Source organism: Erpetoichthys calabaricus, chromosome 10 (genome assembly GCF_900747795.2).
Source record: "Erpetoichthys calabaricus chromosome 10, fErpCal1.3, whole genome shotgun sequence".
In the NCBI taxonomy this organism is placed as follows: domain Eukaryota; kingdom Metazoa; phylum Chordata; class Cladistia; order Polypteriformes; family Polypteridae; genus Erpetoichthys; species Erpetoichthys calabaricus.
Genome location: NC_041403.2, coordinates 51,993,153 through 52,019,100, shown reverse-complemented (window position 1 = coordinate 52,019,100; position 25,948 = coordinate 51,993,153). Strand labels below are relative to the sequence as shown.

The 25,948-nt window shown below is 37.7% G+C and overlaps 1 protein-coding gene across 4 annotated transcripts in view; it reads right to left on the bottom strand.

Moving 5' to 3' along the window:
- Window positions 1-25,362, bottom strand: part of slc44a5b (solute carrier family 44 member 5b) — a 340,353-nt gene extending 314,991 nt beyond the window's left edge. The window contains exon 1 of one of the 4 annotated variants that reach the window (XM_028811195.2): window positions 25,092-25,362. In XM_028811195.2, coding sequence (XP_028667028.1) covers window positions 25,092-25,131 — 40 coding nt within the window. In that variant the 5' untranslated portion in view covers window positions 25,132-25,362. The remainder of the gene's footprint in view (window positions 1-25,091) is intronic. The other 3 variants (XM_028811194.2, XM_028811197.2, XM_028811196.2) reach the window with 3 other exon arrangements.
- Window positions 25,363-25,948: the final 586 nt, after the last annotated feature.

Here is a 25,948-nt window from a genome sequence, read left to right as displayed (position 1 = left end):
ACACAAGAAGTGCCGCAATGGCCTTGGCAGTTCAAAAAGAGACCTCTTTCCAGGTTGATTGGGCGTGCAGTGGGTGTCAAAAAGAAGGGGGAAGTTATATGGAAAGATTGAAGGACTTCTGCCTTTTCAGTTTAAGCAAATTGAGAATAAGTGGTGACTGATTAAAGTACTTAAAATTGTGAATGGAATCAGTACAGTGGATTGAGACTGTTAGTTTAAAATAAGTTGAATAAGAACATGGGAACACTATGCGAAATCTACCCTTAACAAGTCTCCTACAAATGTAAGAGCATTTTTCTTCACATAGAGAAGTACAGACACATTGAAAACATTTTCAATTAGTGCCAGGTAGACAGTAGGACTTAAACACACCTTCAAAGCCCGACTTGATATTATTCTGTAGTAGTTAAGTAGTTAGGATTGACAAGCTTTGTTGGACTGAATGGGCTATTCTCATGAAAATTTTTCTAATGTTCTTTTACAAACGGAGGCATACACTCACACTAACTTATAGTAAGTAAATTTGGAAAACTGCCACTTAATGTACCACAAATGTTGTATTCAGGGTGAAAACTGCACTACTCACTACCCATACAAAAAAGTAAAGCAGATGTGGGAATAACACGTTTTATCATCAACGTGTGATAATGTCTTTGGACTATGCAAGGTCCCATAAGGAATCCACAAGAAGACATGCAAAAATTATAGAAAACACATCTGAACTGGAATCAAATCATCTCTAAATGCTGTGAGGATACAACACTACCTGCTATGCCACTACACAACAAACGCAAGGTATTAAGAATGAAATGAGGGAAGGTTTTCTATTTAAAACAAAATGTAAAAGTTAAAATTCAGAAAATTAAAGCACAACATTCTAAACATAATTGATGATGTACTTTTTCAAGCCTGCTTTTACAAGCATCATCATAACATTAATGTAAGAGTCTTCTGCTGGGAATGCCAAATGTGTTCATTTTAAAAGATTCTACTTATAGTTTGGATATAGCCACCAGGAGTAGCACATCTGTTCTTTTGGGAAAAATACAAGATAACAATCTGCCCTCATCCAAGAAGCATAAAAAGCATCTCATTATTGTGTAGTTTAGTATTCTGGCTCAAAAGTATTTTTTCTCTTTTTTCTAGCAACTAAGACTTTTAAATCAAATATGTTGTTGTTATCATCATTTAAAATTGAATTTAAAAAAAATAACTGCAGGTTCAACTACACGGTTCATTTGCAATCAATAAGTACTTTACACAGAAACATGCGTAATTTGTTATTGTTTTGATTTAAGTATGAGTAGACCAATTTACATTCAAGAAATTCTATAACAAATCTTATTAACCTTAAATTTTTAAAAAGAAATTCTCATTCCAAATTAATAAATTAGTAGGTCACATAACTGGTTTTATGATTACAGCTCTTTTAAGACATTCATCATTTCTAATCTAAAGTCAGGTTAAGGCCTTAATTTATTATTTTTCCTATAGGAAGCTTGAAAAATCATATTACCACTATTATGAGACTATTTCACAGATTAAAACCAGAAACAAAAAACAAAATTCCAAAATATAGCATATATATTTTCTGCTTTCATAATTTGAACAACAGCATTTGGACAAGATAAAAGAAATGCACAGCAGTTAATGCCATTGCCTCACAGCTCGAAATACATGGGCCCACATCCCAGCTCAGGCACTCTATATAGAGTTTTCATGTTCATCCCATTTTTTCCAGAGTACTCATGTTCTTCTAACACTTTCCAAAGACACACAGCTCTAATCTGTGTGAGTAAGTGTGGGTATGTGTGAAAATGTGCCCAGTGATGGACGATTGGTTATTTCCTTGCACCAAGTGGTACTGAGATTGCCACCAATCCTGCAACCCTGAACTGGCTTGAAAACAATGGATGAACAGGCTATTTAGAAGAAAATTACTAATTTTCTGTGTGTGTGTGTGTGTGTGTCTATGACAGCAATGAAATCGTATGAAAAGAAAAACACTTTTTCTGTGATTACTATTTAGCAAATTCTCAACCAAATGTGAAATTCTCACTAGGGTGGCCCAAAATACAACAACAACATTTATTTATATAGCACATTTTCATACAAATTATGTAACTCATTTCACTGTTCAGGTTCATTTGTCAGTTTAAGGCGTCAAGGATTGTCTGGTAATGGTGGCCTTTGCAGAGTTTGCACCATCTTTTCCATTGTTTCTGCTGAGATTCTGTCTTCAAAAACATCCTACTTAATACTACAAAGTTCTTGAAATTTTCTCTTATTACTAGAATGTTCTGGGAACTTCACCTTGGTACTAGAAAGTTAACTGTTTACTTTTTTTTTATTTACACATCACTTAGCCAGCGCAAGAGTATATACGTAGCAACAATACAAATAAAATATTCAGAATGGAGGACATCTAAATGTTTCACTATCAGGCTGAAATTTCACAGATAAGTAAATTATCCCTAATGGCCAAAAACAAGCCTTGTGGAGAAATGATTCTTCAAACTCTTTGCATTGGTTTGTGGATCACCCTAATGTATCGTGGCCCTGGTGTCAACACTGATTGATAATCTTAACTATCAGTCAGTCAAAGTTTATTTTTTTAAAGACAGTGTGGCACAGTTGTTAGTACTGCTCACTAAGAGCTACAGAGGCCTTGGCTCATTGCTTTACTGGTTTTCTGTCAACATGGATTTTGCCAGTTCATGCACATTTTTAAAAAAGTGCTAGTTTAACTGTCAGCTCAGCATTAACATAGTAAGAGCAAATGTGGATATGGTCCATCACCATTTTCTGCAGTGCACTATCATCTAGTATATGGTTGGTTCCAGTATTCTGATTGGAGCTATCGAGAAATGCTCCAACCCAACAACCCAATAAAAGACAAAGTAGATCTTGAAAATGAATGGAAACACAGAGCAAACCATGATAATATACTTTAAAAGGAATTCCAATGCCTTACTCTTACATAGTACTATGAAAAAAATGTATATTTTTCTTTTGTTATTATGGTCTCAGTAGAATATAAAGAAAATTGCGTAAGACATAATAAGAATAAAACTTTGATACATGATTACTAAGACATTTATTGGCAAAATCTTGTTTACCCAGCAAGCACGAGATTTACAGAGTGACTAGAAGAAAAGGACATAGTCAAAAAACTAAAGCAAGGTTCAGAACCAGGAGAACAAATTTCAATAACCAAAGCCAAGAATCACAAGACAAAACCAAAATCAAGAATTTCCTTATAAATTTCCTTAATCTAAACAAGGAAAAAACAGAATAGTTAGTTATTGGCAGCAATAATTAAAGAGACATTATTAGAAACAAAATTAATTGATTGGCCCCGTGAATCTAACCAGAGGTAAAGAATTTAGGTTTCATTATTGATTCTGACCTTAATTTTAGATTGCATATTAATAATATTACCAAGACTGCTTTCAACCATCTAAGGAACATTGCATGGGTGTGCTCTCATAACATTTAAAGATGTTGAAAAATGAATATATGCATTCCTGTTTAGCTGACTAGATCACTGCAATGCTCTACTATCGGGACTACCCTAGAAGGACTTAAATTGGCTATAGCTTGTCCAGAATGCAACAGCAAGAATTCTAACCAAAAAAATAAATATGAGCATGTATCCCCAATATTATTATCTTTACGTTGGCAGCCAGAGTCCTTTTGAATTGATTTTAAAATACTTCTACTTGTATATAACGCCCCAGTGAAAACCTGATCCAGTCAATAGGCAGGCAATTAATGATCCCAAGTCTAAGCTATATTTTCAACTTTTTGTCTTTTTTGCACTTTGTAGTGATGCTATAAACAATGGTTTACCAAAACAAATTTTTTCAAATACCAAGTTTTTTTCACATATCAACATGCGTTTGTGAAGACTACAACTCTGTAGTGTACAGTGCATCCACAAAGTATTCACAGCGCATCACTTTTTCCACATTTTGTTATGTTACAGCCTTATTCCAAAATGGATTAAATTCATTTTTTTTCTCAGAATTCTACACACAACACCCCATAATGACGTGAAAAAAGTTTATTTGAGGTTTTTGCAAATTTATTAAAAATAAAAAAATGGAGAAATCACATGTACGTAAGTATTCACAGCCTTTGCTCAATACTTTGTCGATGCACCTTTGGCAGCAATTACAACCTCAAGTCTTTTTGAATATGATGCCACAAGCTTGGCACACCTATCCTTGGCCAGTTTCACCCATTCCTCTTTGCAGCACCTCTCAACCTCCATCAGGTTGGATGGGAAGCGTCGGTGCCATTTTAAGATCTCTCCAGAGATGTTCAATCAGATTCAAGTCTGGGCTCTGGCTGGGCCACTCAAGGACATTCACAGAGTTGTCCTGAAGCCACTCCTTTGATATCTTGGCTGTGTGCTTAGGGTCGTTGTCCTGCTGAAAGATGAACCGTTGCTCCAATCTGAGGTCAAGAGCGCTCTGGAGCAGGTTTTCATCCAGGATGTCTCTGTACATTGCTGCAGTCATCTTTCCCTTTATTCTGACTAGTCTTCCAGTTCCTGCATCATGCTGCCACCACCATGCTTCACTGTAGGGATGGTATTGGCCTGGTGATGAGCGGTGCCTGGTTTCCTCCAAACATGACGCCTGGCATTCACACCAAAGTGTTCAATCTTTGTCTCATCAGACCAGAGAATTATCTTTCTCATGGTCTGAGAGTCCTTCAGGTGCCTTTTAGCAAACTCCAGGCGGGCTGCCATGTGCCTTTTACTAAGGAGTGGCTTCCGTCTGGCCAGCTCTAGGAAGAGTCCTGGTGGTTTCGAACTTCTTCCACTTACGGATGATGGAGGCCACTGTGCTCATTGGGACCTTCAAAGCAGCAGATTTTTTTCTGTAACCTTCCCCAGATTTGTGCCTCGAGACAATCCTGTCTCGGCAGTCTACAGACAATTCCTTTGACTTCATGCTTGGTTTGTGCTCTGACATGAACTGTCAACTGTGGGACCTTATATAGACAGGTGTGTGCCTTTCCAAATCATGTCCAATCAACTGAATTTACCACAGGTGGACTCCAATTAAGCTGCAGAAACATCTCAATGATGATCAGGGGAAACAGGATGCACCTGAGCTCAATTTTGAGCTTCATGACAAAGGCTGTGAATACTTATGTACATGTGATTTCTCAATTTTTTTATTTTTAATAAATTTGCAAAAACCTCAAGTAACCTTTTTTCACGTTGTCATTATGGGCTGTTGTGTGTAGAATTCTGAGGAAAAAAATGAATTTAATCCATTCTGGAATAAGGCTGTAACATAACAAAATGTGGAAAAAGTGATGTGCTGTGAATACTTTCCGGATGCACTGTAAACCTGTCTCACTGCTAGTCTTCGCCTTCTTCTTTCAGCTGCTCCCATTAGGGGTCACCACAGCAGATCACCTTTGCCAAATAAAGAAAGAAAGACTACAGCACTAACTAGATGGTGGTATCTGCCAGATCTAGCTGTTCGATGCTAAACTAATAGTACCTAGTGGTTGCTAAAAACAGAACATAACATGCTTTGCTGTAAACAATGTTAAGTCAAAAAGCCTGGCATTACACAGGTAGACTGCAAATACAGGTAACCTCTAAAGTGAGTAGGGAATAATTGTAATTTGTACAAGCAGTCACCTTGTGTGCTTTATTTACACTTCACTTACACTACCAATTTATTATGACAGATATTAGTAGAATTTTGTTAAGAGATGCAATATAAACAGAGAAACCACAGTCTTAGTCTGGGAGATTATGATTTCAGTAGAATCAAAGACTTATGGCTTTCTGAAAATAAAAATATTAAGAGGATAAAATGGAAATATAATGTACACAGGGCAAGAAAGGTGGAGAAGGTAGAGGTGAATGTGTTGAGGTTGTATATAAAAAGATCTGGCCAGTCACAAAAGACTAAAAAAAAAAAAGAAAATCTAAATCTGAAAGCAAGATTGATCAGGATCTGTGCTGCTTCACAATCAACAATATGTCACTGAGGTGTTTCTAGAATATACCATTTTTCTGTATGCTGATTGATGTGTCTGAAATGCTTTGTAGTCATTATATGTAAATGAACCTAGATTATTAAAGGAAGCTTTCTTTTAGATTTTTTCAGTCTGCCACGTTGCATTAACAAGAGCACTTGGGACTCTACCAGCTGGTGTAAATAAAGGACAGCCACATTTGAATTTCATTTATAACAATGGCTCGACTCATTTTTTATTTACCAAGTAAATAACACTATAAGAGTCCACAAAGGTCACTTGCATTATATATACACTCCCCTAATGAGGAGGTCTGTGTCACCAAAGATTAAGTCAGTTTAGAATAAATTCAATCATTGTAGTATGCAACAAGATCTTTCTATTCTGTTCCGTTGAAGAAAATAATCTTCCTTGTTGAGAAAAATAATTATACACATGAAATAATCCTTATACTGTAATGGTTGATTGCAAGTTTCATAAGGAAACTATCACAAATGCCAGCATCCATGAATATTGTAGCTTCCGTTATTACATGGGACTTATAAATAAACAAGCGGAATTTAAATACCATAAAAATAGTGGAAATACATTAAAAAAAGCAGGACCTGTTAAACTTGTCAGAATTCTTAGGACAGAGAGCAGGGGATGTGGACAAAAAATCTACACTTTCATTTCCAAAATGCCTTTAATAGTATTGTACCACTGCATAGAAATGACATTCTAAAATGGTAAAGCTGTTCTGTACACAAAATGATCACTTTCTTAGGTAAACCTGCCATTCATTCCACCACAGCTGACTGCTCAATGAGATGTAAAGCAGGTTGAGAGTGATAAAGATTTAAATGCATTTACAGTTGACATTAGCAGTAGGCACCAAATGCTCCAAGAAGAGTGTATCAGTAACAGCCACCAAGTCATTGATTTTATACACAAGAGCTGAGTAATAACTGACCGGCTATAGTCAGTCAAATAATAGTTATTTACAACAGTACAGTGTAGAGAAAAGCCAAGCAAAATGACACCTTTTATTGGCTAACTAGAAAGATTACAATATGCAAGCTTTCGAGGCAACTCAGGCCCCTTCTTCAGGCAAGATGTAATACAGAAACTGAAGTTTCCTATGTTTATATACACACTCTAGGACAAGAAACAACATTGGTAAATCTTTAAATGAGAGATTTTGTATGTAAGAAATTAATAGATTCATTCAGGCTAGGGTTAATTTAGCAAGAGAGAAAAGAACAATGTATTGTCAAGATCTCTGGATAAGATAACTGTCCAACAAGGTCTTTTGAAGTTTGTAATGAGTTTTTCAAAACAATGTGGGTCTGTAGACAGGTTGTCTGTCATTCTGAGAGATGTAAACAATCCTCATATCTGGCCATAAAACTCTTGTCTTTATTCAATCCATGTTGTAAAGTATTAAATTTTAGCATGAGTTTAACTTCCCATTCTTTTCTCTCTTGCTGTGTTTTGAAATTGCCCATAAGCACTGTGACCTTAAAGTCCTTCTCACAGTGTCCATGGCTGTTGAAGTGGGCCGCCACAGGAACATCTGTGTTGCCATGTTTAATGTGGAACCTGTGTAAGTTCATTCTCTGGCGGAGTGTTTGTCCAGTTTCTCCCACATAGAGTGCAGTGTCAGGACATTTCATGCAGAAAATTAGGTAGACTACATTAGATGATCTGCAGGAAAATGATCCCTTGATGTGATGTTCGAGTCGGCAGTGTGGTATAACTATACGGTCTGTATCATAGATGTGGGCACATGTTTTGCATCTTTTCTGTAGGCATGGAGATGTGCCATTTTCTGTTGGTTCACTTAGGGAGCCTCAGACAATTAATTGTTGAAGGTTTGGTGGTTGTCTGTATGCCAGGAGGGGAGGTTCAGGAAATACATTTTTCAGTGTTTGGTCATTGTTTAGTATTGGCTGAAGTTCTTTTATAATTTTTCGAAGTGTTTCAAGATGTGGGTTGTAGGTGACAACAAGGGGGATGCGATCCTTGTTGTCTTTGTTTTTATATTCCAGAAGGTTGTCTCTGGGTATGGCAGTACTATGCATTATCACAAACTGCAAGAAGACCCAACAGATCTCTACAAAAAGGAACTAAAAAAAATAGTAAGTAGCTTTCCTCTTGACATCAGGGATCATGTAAACAGTCTAATTCCTGAGAACCCCAAAATGGGTTACTTCTACATGCTTCCTAAAATCCACAAAGAAGGGAACCCAGGAAGACCTATAATCTCAGGAATTGGCTCCCTTACAGAAAATGTTTCAGGTTGGGTGGAGCAGATCCTTAAACCCCTCACCCGTAACACAACCAGCTACATCCAGGACACCACTGACTTCTTAAAAAAACTGTCTGCTTTAGGCCCCTTACCTGAGGGAACCTTACTGGCCACAATGGATGTTGAGGCACTTTACACTAACATCCCCCATGATGATGGCATATTGGCATGTGAAATGTACCTCAAACAACATGATTTACCCACAAAGTCAGTAATAGAAATGATAAAATTCACTCTGACACATAATCTATTCTCTTTTGGACAGGATTGCTACTTACAACAAATGGGGACTGCAATGGGATGTCGGTTTGCACCTCACTATGCAAATCTTTTTATGGCAAAATTGGAGGAAGATTTCATGTCAATGTGCATCGTAAAACCAATGTTGTATCTCCGTTACATAGATGACATCTTCATAATCTGGACTGCCAGTGAAAAGGACCTCCTCCATTTTCATAATGAATATAATTGTTTTCACCCCAACATAAAGCTGAAGCTGAATTACTCAAAAACAGAAGTCAGCTTTCTTGACACCACCGTTCAACTGAAAGACAACACCCTTGTAACTTCTATTTTTCACAAACCGACAGACAGACGGACCTACCTGAAAAATGATAGCTTCCACCCCAAGCATATAAGGCGCTCCATTATTTTCAGCCAAGCAATACGGTACAATCGTATTTGCTCAGACCCAACAGACCGGGATCAACAACTGCAGGAGCTCAGACAAGATTTCATCAAACAAGGTTACACCCCGAAAACAACAGACACTCAAATAAGAAGAGCTACTGCCATACCCAGAGACAACCTTCTGGAATATAAAAACAAAGACAACAAGGATCGCATCCCCCTTGTTGTCACCTACAACCCACATCTTGAAACACTTCGAAAAATTATAAAAGAACTTCAGCCAATACTAAACAATGACCAAACACTGAAAAATGTATTTCCTGAACCTCCCCTCCTGGCATACAGACAACCACCAAACCTTCAACAATTAATTGTCCGAGGCTCCCTAAGTGAACCAACAGAAAATGGCACATCTCCATGCCTACAGAAAAGATGCAAAACATGTGCCCACATCTATGATACAGACCGTATAGTTATACCACACTGCCGACTCGAACATCACATCAAGGGATCATTTTCCTGCAGATCATCTAATGTAGTCTACCTAATTTTCTGCATGAAATGTCCTGACACTGCACTCTATGTGGGAGAAACTGGACAAACACTCCGCCAGAGAATGAACTTACACAGGTTCCACATTAAACATGGCAACACAGATGTTCCTGTGGCGGCCCACTTCAACAGCCATGGACACTGTGAGAAGGACTTTAAGGTCACAGTGCTTATGGGCAATTTCAAAACACAGCAAGAGAGAAAAGAATGGGAAGTTAAACTCATGCTAAAATTTAATACTTTACAACATGGATTGAATAAAGACAAGAGTTTTATGGCCAGATATGAGGATTGTTTACATCTCTCAGAATGACAGACAACCTGTCTACAGACCCACATTGTTTTGAAAAACTCATTACAAACTTCAAAAGACCTTGTTGGACAGTTATCTTATCCAGAGATCTTGACAATACATTGTTCTTTTCTCTCTTGCTAAATTAACCCTAGCCTGAATGAATCTATTAATTTCTTACATACAAAATCTCTCATTTAAAGATTTACCAATGTTGTTTCTTGTCCTAGAGTGTGTATATAAACATAGGAAACTTCAGTTTCTGTATTACATCTTGCCTGAAGAAGGGGCCTGAGTTGCCTCGAAAGCTTGCATATTGTAATCTTTCTAGTTAGCCAATAAAAGGTGTCATTTTGCTTGGCTTTTCTCTACATTCATAATGGCTAACACGGTACAACACCCTAGTACTACAACAGTACAGTGGAAAGACACTTATCAATTATATAGCTTATTATATAATACTTTGCAAAGGATGTATGGCATGCAACAAATCAAAAAAGTTCCACAACAAACACTGACTAGTCTACAGAATATGATGAAGACCCATATGTGCATGAATCTTTACTGCTGGAAGTCAACAATGAAGACTGCGTTTGGTGGCTTAATGGGTTGGAACTGAGTAATAGAGCAATGCTTGAAGGAGAGGGAAATGCATTCATAAGTAAATAGCCATTTTCAACACTAGGGACAGACACATGAAAAGGAGTACGACTTAATGCACTTGATTCCATAAACACCATTATCTTAATCCATCTGGGCATCCATGCAATACTGTAATTCAGTCTGGAGTAGAGCTCCATCATTAGAAAATTTAGAACAACTATGAGGCACCCTGTAGTTGATATACATTATGGTTATTAAATGAAATAGTTACTTTTTTCCAGCAGCTCATCAAATAACATATTTTCTTATTATTTTTTGCAAAATACATATTGTATGCTTTCATTCAGTTATCCCACATAGAAAAACAATAAAAAATGGAATAATCTATTATCAATGATTTTCTATGCATCATGACATGAACAGCACAAAGACCCACAATCTAGGATGCATACACAACTCCTAATCTATGAAAGTATACTTTTAATAATCATAATTTTTTTCTTTTATTTCCATATACTCAACACAGGGTGTATATCCTTTCATAGTTGCATTTACATTTCAATCCATCCAATAAATGACTCCAGGTAGGTTTCCGTGTGTCAATTTATTCCTTTATTTCACACGTTAATTAGTCTCAAAAGTAATTCTACCTGAAGTATAAAAAATTTCTGGTTCCAAGTACTGAGTAGACAAAGCTATTTCCTGGGAATTGAAAATGTGATCTTAGTATGACTGAAACAACCTAATTCTCTTACTGAGTAAGGCCAGACAAAAAGGCTACCATATCCAATAATATGCTTTTTTTATTGTAGGATATGCATGCTGATATTTTTTATGACATAACAACAATTTGCTTTATTCAATTCAGGGTTGCAGCACTCAGAAAATGAGAATCAAAAGTGGGTACCATCCCGGGACTAGTCTCACAAAGCCATGGGTATAAGATATATATCTGGAGTCAACCATGAGTGAATTTGTCTTAAATGTAAGTGGGAACAATTACACAGTTCACCGAGTGTGACATTTCTAAACCAATCCAAAGCCTCATGAAGGCAGTGGCGCAGTGGTAGTGCTGCTGCTTTGCAGTAAGGAGACTGTGGAAGATTGTGGGTTCGCTTCCCGGTTCCTCCCTGTGTGGATAGCGCTTTGAGTACTGAGAAAAGCGCTATATAAATGTAATGAATTATTATTATTATTATTATTGAAGTAGAGATGGTTATTTAAACAGCAAAGAGCAATGGTGCTCTTCTTAACCTGGTCCGACTGACGGAATATCTGTGACAATGGCTAGTAAACCTTCTATAGTGGAAAAAACACATGTTAAAAATTATAAATGTATGTCATGTGTGTGGAAAAACATGTGAAAAATTATTCTGTAAAACTAGGTTGTTCTTTAGTATTTAAAGACATTACTGGGTTAGTGGTAAAAGAGACGGATTCACTGTCAGCAACTGCGTGTGTTCTCTGTCACTGACAGTTACAACGAAATAGTCAGAGTTAATATGAGATTGAAAGAATTGGAAGCTACATTCACAAAAAGGTAAATTGTCTAATACGCACTCAGACTAAGCATGTGCTGCCACCCTAGCATTATGAATATAAATCATCTTAACGACATTTTAAAACTTAGCAGTAAAATTTTTGGTCTGCGTAACAGTGTCTTATGTTTTGTACTTTTCTGCTGCAAAAAATTTCATTCTGATAAAATAAAGTCTACCTAACCTAACCTAACCTAAGCCATCACACCCAGTAAAAAGCAGGTGAAAAGAACTATCGAGTTGATAATGACGAGCCACAGGAAAGGCACATTTCAGGGCTCAATACACTCAAAACAACAACCATTTCAGCAGAACCACAGACAATGCTACACAACATCCACCTTCTGACTGCACTTCTAAATGGATAACTAAAGCAAGTTAACACTACTGTCTAACTGGAAATGTCACACATGCCATACCTGTATACTGCTGTAACATTTTAACACATAGCATCATATATAGACCACAAGGCTCCTCTAAACACCATATGTTGCTGATATGCCATGTAGTGATGCAATAGTCAGAATGACAACAAGATATATAAATTAATCAGTAAGCTTCAGATAATTTGTGCTACTGATCATTTGATGTGATAACAGCAATTTTAGCTTTTTATTTTCTCTAATTGCCATGTCTTTTCTTCACTTTCTTTTTTCTTTCCCTATCGTTCCAAACTTATTTTACGCATTTGATTAACACATGAAGAAAAAGGGAACACTGGCAGCGAATGTTACTTATCCCATGTATTTTGTAGTAGTTGCCTAAAAAAACTAAATGGAAAGAAAGAGGTATATGAAATAACAGAACTCAGTGATGACCAGTGTTCAACAACAGCAAATAATTTTAAAAAGTCCATGAAAAAAATCTCATGTTACTCTTGTCACATTGTTCACAGGACTATTATCCAGTCGCTTGCTCAAAACTTGCAAAATGAATGCTTTTTTTCCCTAAATATTGATAAATAGTTTCTTCTGGAATCATCAGCACATACAGTACATAAACACTAAATTCAAAGGCTCACGCAAATAACTTTTTGACTCGAAGACCTGCCTCTTCCTGTCATTCGTTGGTCCACAGTCCTGTCTTCATTTTAAAAAGTGACTTCAGTGAGCCTTTGGGTTCCCTGTTTATGTACACACTGATAATTCCAGAATTGTTTAAGCAACTGACAGAATAAGAGATCTGTGGATTATGTAACCTGAGTAACGCAAGACTTTTTTGTTTTTCCCCTGGACATTTTTCTCATCATTTGCCGTTGTATATCATGGGTTGCCATTCAGTTCTATTATGTCATAAACCTCTTTCTCTCCATTATGCATGAAAAGATGTTATTCTTGGCCACTTATGTAAATAATACATAAACATATATGTTAATCACTTATAAGAAAATGTCATTTTTGGGTGGAGTTTCTTTAAAGTGTATGGAGGATATTGTGGACAGGTTTTTACAAAGAAACCCTGTGGGCATAACCTTTTATGATTTTAATGCTATTCACAATTACATTTTCAGCAAGTTCTCCCCAGGCATGTATTCTCTTCACAAGAATTACATTTTTCTTGCTTTTGCTTGGTGAAACATTAAGAGCAGGTAAGTAGATCCATAAGACGGCAATGCTAAATCCCGTACCACCTTGTGGTTGAAGTATTTGTATTTTTTATTAGAGATTCTTGTAGAAATAATAAGTTTAATTCTCATGATTAGAAAATGTATAAAAGAGAGGTTGCCCCCACAACCCTGTTCAGGACAAACGTGTTAGAAAATGACTGATTGACTAAGAAATGTTGTGTGTGTGTTTTCAATGAAGCAAATGCCAGTTTATTTTAGAAAGTATAAATAGTCCTCACCTGCAACTGCATTTCTCTGTAATAAAGGTCAAGGTTTTCATACATCTTATTTAAACAACATTAAATATAACACAATTAGTAACAATTCACAGTCACTGATACAGAGAACACTTGCAGTTGTTTTACCTTTTTAGAGTTTTAAAATTAAATCTGTAGGAATATTATATTAAAAAAAAGCTACTGAAAACTCTAAGACATGCACAACTAAGGAAATGACCCAGAAAAAAGCCTGCACGCAAGCAGTATACAAGAGATGAATGCATGTGATTCAGTCCAGGTGCATTCTGCTTTGTATTTTCTTGGACACATGCTGCACTGGAGGCAACATCATTTTTTATATTTTGAGATTCCTCTCTCTCTCTCTTTGTCTCTCCATGATGTTCTAAAAAAGATTTCTGGTTTATACAGTACTTTGCTAGACATATATTTAATTGAATATTCACTTTTTAAAAAATAAATGATTTGACAGGTAATGCATGCATTATTTGGTAGAGTCTTTGCAATAATACACAGGTTACACACCGTGAACCAAATTTAAAACGTCAAAACACGGTAAGCTTTTAATTACTTATTACCTTAATATTTTATCAAAGAATTATTTGCAGCCCACTTAAAAAGCAGTGAAACTGCTTCTTTACACTAATGCCATGTTATGCTTCAGTTAGCTGTGATACTGACAGGGATAAGCAGACTCAGAAAAAGGATGGATGTACTGCAATTAGATATGCAAATATAATTTTGCAGATTTGACAATGAGTTTCTTTCAAATTGAATTATAAGCTAAAAATAAATGTTGTGCTTTACTTATCAAAACAATCATTTTCATAAAATGACCACATTGAAAGTTTCATAGTTAGGTTTCTATGATTTTATTTTGCAAATTCTACCATCTTGATCGCTTTTTTCAGAATCTCCTATCGCTGCCAATTTGAGAGCGTCATTAGCACCGTAAGCCACATTAATCGGGGCGATGGGATAAAACATCTGCTGGAGGCGCCTTTCCTTATTCGATCTACAGATACTACCTCTTTTAAAAAAATGTTGCTTGAGTGCTTCTTGCGAGTTTCATTCGGTTTGACCTCTTTGCCTATTTTCTCCGCTTAAGTTCTTGTCTATTGTTAGGATTTGGTGGACAGGCTTATTTTTATTTGTTTTGGTTTAATTTTTTTTTTCGCACTTCTTTCGGTTAGCATAGTAAAACAAAAAAAAACAAACCTAAATGTAAATGTCCCTTGAATTCCAAATATTTAAACATTTTTGTCCCCTTTAGTCAGTTAAGGACCTGGCAAACATGATGTAGCTAAATTACCAAAACAAAGTATGTATTACAATGTTTCATTTTCATTTTGCACTTCCCTCTAATATATTGTGCTTATGTGCCAGAAAGTATGGCATCTTATCCATCTTATCAATTAATTTAATAAGTTGTTGGTTTTTTTTTTTTTTTTTAGAACTATCACTTACAAAACTGGATTCAACACAGGGATACAAAATTCACCAACAAAGTCTTTATACCAGCACCTACAGAATTGGGTCATTATAAAGGGAACCACCAAAAGTGTATTGGCAACAAGAAATGGATTAATATGCATTAAATCTTCAAACGACAAATTTTTATAAATTATTTGTAAATCGTTTGAGTAGGTCTTTTCCGTCACTCTGGCACATAGTTTCCTGTTGCATAACTCACGGACACCAACCTAAATGAAACCTCTGTCTAACAGCATCATGCAGATGATGCATAAACAGTAAAAAAGAAAATTCAGAAGAAACCACTGGAAACACATACCTTAAAGCTAAAAGATACAGTCCATCGAGAACATCCACATTTATGCCCATCAGTTTCCTCAGGCTTCTTTAATTCAAATTAGGTTTGATGGGAGAAAGAAACACAAGGTGTCCAAGGCAGAATTTAAGCCTGGACATAGTAAGAGTCCATGGTAAAGCACATCTAAGCACACATCTGGGAAGTGTAAAGAAAGCAGGATTGAGAAAGCAAACGAACTTCACAAAGGCAGTGAGCAGTTGGGGATTCTAACCCAACCCATTACAGCTATAAGGCAGCAGCACTAACCACTGTGCCACCCAGCCAAACTATCCAGCATATAGCGTAAATAATTTTACAAATTAGAAAACACCATTAATCTCACAATGCACATGTAGTAAGTAATAGTTAAGTTGTCCCAGTTTCTCAAAAGTAGTCAGAGTATCACCTTCAATTACATTACTCAGTAGTTTTGACCTTCACTCCCACAAAGTAAAACAAGATGCCAGTAAAACAGGACATATTTGCTTTCCTTTTTAAATACTGTATATACTGTAGTTCTTGAAATTCTGGAAGTCTTGCAAACTACACTTGAATACCACGATAATTACTGTGTAATAGCTTAATCAAATTACCCCATCACAGGAGGTCTTCTGAATATTCACTTTGTTGCACTGTCATGCTGACCATCTTCATTATGTAAAAGAAAACTAAAAAGTGCATCCACTTGCCCAAATGAAGCTTGACAAGTTGCCATGCCTGTTACACATTGAACCAAATCCATAAATAATTCCAACTGCTCCAGAAAACAAGCTGTAGCACAAACAATAATAATAGTCAAGGTCACAAAAAAAAAAGTAGAGTTAAGTTTTACTTCAAACATTTAAGACTGAGCAAGGAAGAGCAGATAAAAATATGAGAACTTTGAGTAACACAATACCTATTGTCACGTATTGGGCACCTGAGAATGACCTTACAGGCTCAGACAAGGTATGCAATAACCTGCCAGGACAAGAGGGGCTGCCATTGCTAACAATAGCATGTCCTTTCTCCTCTATAGCTCCAAGAAGCCACCCAAGGAGGCGTACCTTAGCCACGCCCACTCCCAACTAAACCACGCCTCTTCTAGTCAGTATGACATAAATTCGAGAACTCCCAGAAGATGGTGTCACATTCTGAAGAACAGTCCCGCATGGCAGAGCTCCCTAACCCAGACCTGCTCAGGAAAGCCGACAGTTTAGAGAAAAGCCACTGAAACTCAAAAGGCAGATATTGCTCCATTTTTCTGTTGCGCCACCACACGCTCATTTTGGTTCTTTGTTTCAGACATTAGCAGTAAAGGGAGTGACCCAGCTGGCACCCAAACTTTTCTTTGGTTCTCCTCTCCCCATTTGCCCACTACGCTATGTATTTTTTTAAATAAGGTGCACGTAATTCTTCAACAGGAAAGCGTAATCACCACACTTATTCTAATGATATGTAAGTTAGACCTGTAAAATGATTGTTCTTTGAAGAACTCACCATTGAGCCAGTTTTTAAAACACTGTTAATTTTCCCTTTGCCCTCTTGTACGCTAAAGGAAAAAGTGGCACTGCTTATTAAATAGCAGTTTATATTACTCATGTTGTAGCTATTGCTGTTGCATTGCCACTAATGCAATAAACTTACCTATAAACTTTAATTTTATTTCATATCTTATATCATCAGTGAAAATTCACAAATCTCTCATGTAACAAACAGATGATGCCTTTACAAAATGAAGACATGTGTAAAGCTTTATTATGTAATAGTATTGATTTTGCTAGATAATAAACAACTTTAGTTTCACTCCTCATGAAATAAAAGCTACATGATATTAAGGTTAGCAAGGCTAATGTGAAAGCATGTTTATACTGATGTAATGATTTGTAAGCAATGTGGAGGGCTGTCACCAAGCAATACCAGCATTCTGTTAACTGGCATTTCTAATAGCATTATGTGCATTCATATTTTCTCAGAAGAACCAGTCATTGGAAAACATGAACCTGGATACTCGTTATTGTAGTAAGAAAAGGGTCCTACATATAAGAAACAAATGAGTACAAAATTATCTGATGTGATGAACAGTTTACAGTACGTGGGCACAAAATGAACAGTCACAAATAATGCAAAAGCAATCTGGTACTTCCAGATTATTTGCCAATTAATGTGCGAGTTTTAGATAATGTCAAATATATGTGTATTCTGTGCAAAATTATTCTTACAGGCTGTCATCAATTGACCTGAAACAAGGACAGGCAAGGATTACTAAGGAAAAATGTCTTTAAATGTAAAATCTGCCAATATTCATTGAAGAAGAATATTACACATTTTAAGAGAAGTTAGACAAAATTACACCTTTCATTGGCTCTCTGAACAGATTATAATATGCAAGCTTTCGAGGCAGCTTAGGCCCCTTCTTGCCTCAAAAGCTTGCATATTGTAATGTGTTCATCCATCCATCCATTTTCCAACCCGCTGAATCCGAACACAGGGTCACGGGGGTCTGCTGGAGCCAATCCCAGCCAACACAGGGCACAAGGCAGGAACCAATCCTGGGCAGGGTGCCAACCCACCGCAGGTAATGTGTTCAGTTAGCCAATAAAAGGTGTCATTTTCCCTGACTTCTCATTACATTCATTATGGCTAACATGGTACAACATCCTAGTGCTACAGACATGTCTTAAAGAGTAAATTAAAATAAAGAAAATCATCCCCTATACAAAAACATCAAATACTTGGTAACTTATTTGCCTTTTCTAATGGAATGCAACTTCATGCTGAAAAGCCATCCATCCACCCACTTTGCATGCCTAGTTTTTGCTATTTGAAACCTTTGTTAATGAAATCGTCAACGTAAGCCAGGGAACCAGCCCAGAATGGGACACACTTATGTACATTTAGACTAATTTAGTCAGCTAACTCTTTCATCCAAAGTGACTCACAAATCTTTGTGTCACAAGCATTTCCACATTTCAGCAGCTGGAGTAATGACAAGTTAAGACACTTGCTCAAGGACAAAGAGAGTCAGTGCGAAGAAATGCATAGTTGAGCTGAGACTAAAATAATACACGAAGAATATGCAAACATTACACTGAAGACACTTGAGTTGCACAGCCATTCTGCTGAAAATAACATAACAAGAAAGATGCCAGCAACTCTGAATGCTGACAGTGCACCCCGAGAAAACATAAATAATGTATGACAAATACAAAACAGCTTGCAAGAATATAAAGCACAAAAAATAATTGATTATTTTTAACCTTACAATACTGTTAATGAGAGTATATAAAACAGACTGCCTGATTTATTAATTAGGACGACTCAGGCTGCAGCATTTTCATAGGTATGAAAATGGCAAGTGTTGTACAGTTTCTTTTACAATAATTTTCTTCTTTTATTTACTGTATTTCACTTCATGCGATGATTTGTGTCAGAAATCTATAATGATTTCTGTAGATGGCACTTCATGGCTGAAACCAAGTTTCTTTTGATAAATTTTATAGAACATCTTGCTAACATCTAATGGGCTTTTTGATGGTCGTATGATAAAGCTGACAGATTCGGTAGCCTATGAAGAAGTGCACATTTGGCACCATATGCGAAATGCATAAGGGTAGTATGCCCACTTACAGGTCTTACCATATGCAGATTTTCCCATTCAAATACTTTGTTCTGGATATTTCTTTGAAATCATGCTACAGGATGTAGTTTAGTCAAAGTTCAGCAGTAATAGATATAAAAAGGTAATTTGGATTAAACATGCACAAAAATAAATTTGAGGTTCAGTTTACATTATTCTTAATTTTTATAGAATACTGTGTAATACTGTGTTAAACTCTGTTTAACTTATAAGGTTCTTTTGATGGTGTGCACAGGTAAAAAGGTTACATCCTACATGGAAAAATGTATGTGAACAATTCCTCTAATTAGTGTGTTTAGCTATTTCAGCTATTGCCATTGTTAACAGGGGCATAACACCAGGCATTCAGCCACGCATTCACCATAAACAAACATTGGCAACAAAATGGTTCATACTGAACAGCTCTGTATCATTGAACATGGCACTGTTATAGGATAGCTCCTCTCCAACAAGTCAGTCTGTCAAACTGCTGCCCTACTAGTGCTGCCCCGGTTAACTGTAAGTGCTGCTACTGTGAAATAGAAATAACAAGCAGCCACAACTACTCAGCTACAAAGCGACAGGCCACAAAATCTCACACAATTAGACACCCAACTACTGAAGTACATAGCACGCTGTCAGTTGCAACGCTCACTACTGAGTCCCAATCTGCCTCTGGAAGCATCAACAGCAGAAAAACTGTTTGTTGGTCGTTCCATTGCTGTGCAGCCATACACAAGCCTAATATCACAATGCTCAATGACAATTACCAGATGAAGCAATGTAAAGCAGACCACCTTTGGTCTCTGGAGTAGTGGAAATGTTCTTTCTGGAGTGATCAATCATCCTTCACTATCTGGCAGCCTGATTAATGAATCTGGGTTTGACAGATGCCAAAAGACTGCTATCTGTCATGGATGCATTTTGCCAACTGTAAAGTTTGTTAGAGAAGGAATAATGGTCTGGCACTGTTTTCCATGGTTTGGGCTAGGCCCCTTAATTAGAGTAAAGGGATCTCTTTATACTACAACATGCAATGACACTGTAGAGGATAATGTGTTTTCCTACTTTGTGGCAACCGTTTGGTGAAAGCCTTTTTATGTTCAGGAATGGCAATGCTCCTAGGCACAAAATATAGAAATGGTTTGTTTACCTTAGTTTGGAAGACCTTAACTGGCTGGCACAGAGTCCTGACCTCAACTACACACAACTGGGATGAACTGGAACACCAATTCTGAACCATGCCTAATCACTCAGCCTCATTGCCTGACCTCACAAAAGCTCTTCTAGCTGAATGGAAGCAAATCCCTGCAGCAATATCAATCCTGGAGGGCCGTAGTGGGAGCACGTTTTTGTTCCAATTTGCCTGCTTACTTCAGAACTAACTCTTGCCAATAACAAACTATATTTAATTGTATGGCTTGTTAATATTTTCATTCTGTCGTGTCAGATCATTCTTACATTGTAGATTTTTTCCTTTTCAGGGATAACACCCAAACAATTTGAAACCTGAACAGAATTAGTAATTCTCAGTCCTTCACTTTTTTCTTTTCAGTTTCTTTCTAAGCACTTTACTAAACCTAATTAAGACCGCATGATGAATACACACAGGTGTAAACCGAAACAGGTCAGATGGAGACTTGCTTGTTCCTTTGTCATATGCATTTTATTGCTAATAATAAGTAATTGAAAACAGAGAGGTGCAGGTGAAAAATAAGAAATTAAGTGTGGGGAATCTTAACAAATAAGTCAACTAAAATGAAGCATCAAAAGTGTTGCTTGAGCTATAAGTGCTTGAACAGCAAGAATTGACTTCTCGTTAAAGGATAAGTTTTTTTTTTTCCAAATCAAAGTTATTTCTTCACAATCTTGGTATATATTAGTTTGCCACATGAAATGGTGTGCTAAAGTTCAGCATATTTCATACATTTTACAAAATAAAAACCCTGCCATTAGACGTTATAATGGACCTGAAAGGTACTTGAGTCATGAAGTGATGAAAAGCCTTACAACGTACTGAATATGTACATTTTTCAAGCGAAAAATGTTACTAAGTCAGTGTTATTGACATTGCCTAGATATCTGAGTCCTGTAGACACCTGATAATAATAACCAAAAAAAGTCATGCAATAGCTTAAATTATTTTACTATACGGAAGCTTTTATCTTTACTTTGGAAAGATACTGCCTGCTGTCGCTGGGTTGTACTTCAGTGAGAGAGAATATTTAGCAGGCACATAGCCAGAGTTTAAAGTGAGGCAGTTTTCTGTTTCTGCAGCAGTGTAGCTGCTACAAAAAGGCTGCAACAAACTCTGGCAGCAAACACCACCCTCCCACCACCTGCTCTTTAAAATAATATGTGCCAAACAGCACATTTAAACCTCCAAGGGGAACCCCCATACCCACTTGATTAGGAAAATTGCATAAAATTTTAAATACATCATGAAAAGGACCAAGCAGCCTACAAAAAAAAGAATACCACCAATATTTGTTTCAACTTCAAGCACTGCATGTAGCATCTAATCAAGTAACAAGAACTGAACAGATTTCATAGGTATCCATTCTGATTTGCCAAGGCAAGGGCACAGTACATCTGGAGCCCATCCAGCAGTCACTGCATGGACGTATGGTAGAAGCAACACTTGGACAAGGTGGCAGTCCATCACCGCGTGAACAAATATACACACTATAGGTTCAGTTAAACAACGTCAATTCATCTAAGTTTAATCAGACTGAACTTTAGTATAGCTCACTACAGATGTTTTAACATTCTTGGAGTGGGCTGTCATTCCTGCTTTACAGCACCAGATTCCACATGGAGTCTGCATGTTCTCAATGTGTATTTACTGACTGACTGGCATCAGTGTCAGTTATTGTCCTTAGTCCCTAATTTCCATATTGTCACCAAGAACGACTCATCAAAAAATTGAAAACTTGTTTGTGGCACTTCAGACTGCTCGAATGTACACTCTGCCTTATTTTTATTTTCTGAGTTTTTTGTTTTTTTGTGATTGTGTGTGCACAATCATAAAAATACAATACAGTGTGATCAGTTCAATTCAGATGTATGGTTATGTGTACAAAGTACAATGAAACTTGTATTGTTCTTTTCAATACGCTTCCACCCATCATGCATCTGGCTCCTAAGTAAAACAACAAAACAGAATGTAATGGGTGAGAAGGAATTTGGTGTTGGGTTGTCATAGCGCCACCCTCGACAGCTGGTACAAGTATACAAACAAGCAACAAACATATCACCAGCAAAGATCAAGAATCTGTTGTAAAATAATAATTTCTAACTTTATTCTATTAATATAAACTCTGAAGGTATGTTTTCCTAAACTGAAATCTTTGTCGCTCCAAAGTGGACCTATTTGGTGAACTTTACCCCATTTTCTTTCACCTTTGCACCCTGGTACCCTAAAGCCCCACTGTAAATTGCAAAAGCAGACAAGATATTTTTAAAATTTAAAAAAGCTCCACTTTTGGACACAATTTTGAGTAGCAAATTAATATACATGATGATAGTGAAGAAATAACTTGAACTTAAAAAAATATTGAATACACTCTTTAAGAAACTAGGTTGAAACAAAAACCTGCAGCCACTATGGCCCTCTAGTACCAACTTTGCAGACTCTGTTATCTATATATAAAAGCCAAATACCACTGACACACTTCATCATGAAATCTCCTGAACCATGAGGATTTGGGATTTGAAATTTGGAATGTAGGTTACCCTTGGCCCATAGGTGCTTGCTAAGAAATAGGTGTTTGCTTGCAGTACCGGTGTATTTATGCAAATCCAACAGAGTGGCTGTGGGCCAACAGCATGGGGGCGGGGCCTTCCTCATTCACTCGTCAGCCTCTGTTCGAGTTGGTCTACATCTCGCCACGTGTTGGAGTGCAGCTTGCCTCCGCTTAGTTAGCGATACCTGTTTGTTCAACATACATTATCATCTACAAATTGGTAAGGAGTAACGTTTGACGTTTTTGAGAGAGAGATCAGAGCTCCATGTGTTTTAGAGGGTAGCTGCTGATTGCCAGAGATATTACGGCCATGTGCTTTTCTCCACACACGGGGAATGCTTTCCCGTCAGAGCTGAACACGATTAGATACAGTGCCAATGTCTACTGATTTTTAAAGTTTGTCCTGTTTCATTACTTTGTGGGCGAAGCCACGGATTACAGCTAGCAGACTAATAGGCCTAGGAGGACATCAATTTAGACTGATAATACATTAATACTTTGATACCAGTTGTGCCAAGCAACAGAGATATACATTTCATGCATTACACATAATCTTTTATATAGCATAACAATAAACAAACAGTACAGTACCACACACTATAACTTGAAGGTGTTAACTGAAATGTAAGTGGAAAAAGTAAAAGGTAAAATGTTATTTGTAGTGGGATCACTGTGGCCTCTTAATACTATTTAAAGTTTTACAGAGTCTGATTAATAGATCAATTGAATTAAGGCTGCATCAATTATTTCAATGGACCAGGGAGACTGAAACTTTACTCAAAACATGCATAATACATCAGACTGGCAGGCCCAACTGGAATACGTACAACAGGAAGATTACATCACAGTTTGGCCAACAGAGCTTAATAGTCATGTAAGACATAAACAAAAATGGATGTGCATAAAAGTGTTACAGAATAAAACATTTTCTTACCTATCCAGTTCTATTTAGATATGACAGGGTTCAAAGCCTTTCTGGTAGCCTCAGACTTATGGCAAGAGCCATCCTGAAGTGGGCACCAGTCCACTGCAGGCCCCACTCACATGCACACTGACATAGAGTCAATTCAGAAATTCCACAAATCCTAACAAGATGTTTTGGGGATATGGGAGGAAAAGTGGAGTACCAAGAAAAATGGACACGTGCTGTTGGCAGCTGGAAACAGAATTCGTACTCAGGATGCTGGATTCTTGAGGCAGGTACACTGTGACCACTGCACATACACCTCTAAAACAACTCAAAACAATGAGACCCAAGACTTCTTTAAGAAGGCTGGACTTTGCAGTACCATTAAGGATCCAGTATTTGCACACCTCTGCAGTGCAGTACACTTTACTGGTATTGCTTATTTTCTGTCTGCAGACTTTTCCGTTTGCTTTGAATTTCACTGCAAATTCGCAAATTACGTTTTCTTTTTCATCCTTTGTAATTTAACCTAACAAAATCCAAACACAAATTAATATCATGTACAGCACCATTACTTCTATTGTTGTCACCGTGTTGAACTGGGGACATTGGAATCAACCTGCTATACAGACGCTTCCACCAGCTGGTGGCCGTATGTCACCCATGCACGTCCACCAACACCCCTTCTAAACATCAAAACTTTTAATCAATTTTCAACACTCAAAGGGAGTCTGAAAAATAATATGTACCGTAAAGAAGCTATTTTTAAAATCGCTACCCATGCCTGCTCCCTGTCCGCTAACCGTATAAGTTTTAGCCTTTGCATGATTTGGGCACGTACTGTAAAGCTGCAGAAGCTGAGCACGCGTAAATAATAAATGCACAATGCGTTCCTGTAAGCGATCCATTCACGAAAGCTATATCCCACTTAATATATGTCAAATAGGTAGCTGTCAAAAGTTTACTTCCCGGGTAAGGGCACTCGGGCACCTGCTTTTCTTTGGTCTGCCAGCCTCGCTCCTCACGTTACCCCCGCCCGTTACATATGAGCGGCACCGCGCTCGTTTGTTCACCGACAATCGACAGGGCAGGAACGGTATAAACAGGCCACCGGCTCGGCGTCCGCCTGCAGGCGACAGCAGCCACAGAAAGAAGAAGCAAACCTGCGCAGTTCTCCACCGCTCACATTCGGCTCCACGTAACGGACTTGGTTGCACGCGTCCGGTGAGTGACAGAGAGGGCATTGCTCCGCCGAGGCGGACAGTGCTTACCGTAGAACGAAGCGACAGGGGTTTCACTCTTTCTTGCCATTGCACTTCAGACCCAGGAGACGCCGTACGCTCCTCCGTCTCGGTAATGGCATGTGAGGCTTGTCGTCCGAGTCCTCTTTTAAAATAAGCCCCCTCTCCGCTTCTCTTATTCTCGCTCGCTCGCGCGCTCTCTCTCTCTCTCCCTTCAGCTTGTCTGAGCCACTCCGCCTAACTCGAGCGCTGTTTACTGCCTGAGAAGCGTCACACCGAGTGGGAGCCGCAAGACCCCGACCGAAACGAGCGAGAGAGCCCGGCTTAAAGGGGCAGCGCGCCCCTCGGGGTACCAGCCTGAGCGCGCGTTCTCGCTCGCTAATTCGTCTTTTCTTATTGACGATTGCATTAATTAATATTTACAAGAATCCGAGGCACACGATAGTGTTGTTTCCACTGCACTGGTAGCGTTGAGATAGTGAACAATTTTAAGCAGATAGGATCAATTTTTGCCACTTTACGGGATCTCCAGATTTGATTAAGATTTGTCAGATTACATTATTGCCCAAGGCCCGTTGGGACCTGCACGAAAAGCGCGAATCACTGTCGAGTGCAGGCGTCAGAAGTGTACGAACATTTAGGACTCTGCAAACTGCCCCATCGTGCAGAGCCGAGTTAAACTACTTGTCTCCTCACGAAAGTTCTGTTTATCAGCATACATAAACAGGGAAGCTTTTCCATCCAAAACGAGCTTACTTTGTGTTACTGTTATCAAATTTAAACTAAAAGGGACGAAGATGTGTGCTCAACATGTCTGAAAAATAACTGTCATTTTTGGCTGCTTACAAAGTGTTTCAAGTTCCAGCTTAGCTGGTGTCTCTAAACTG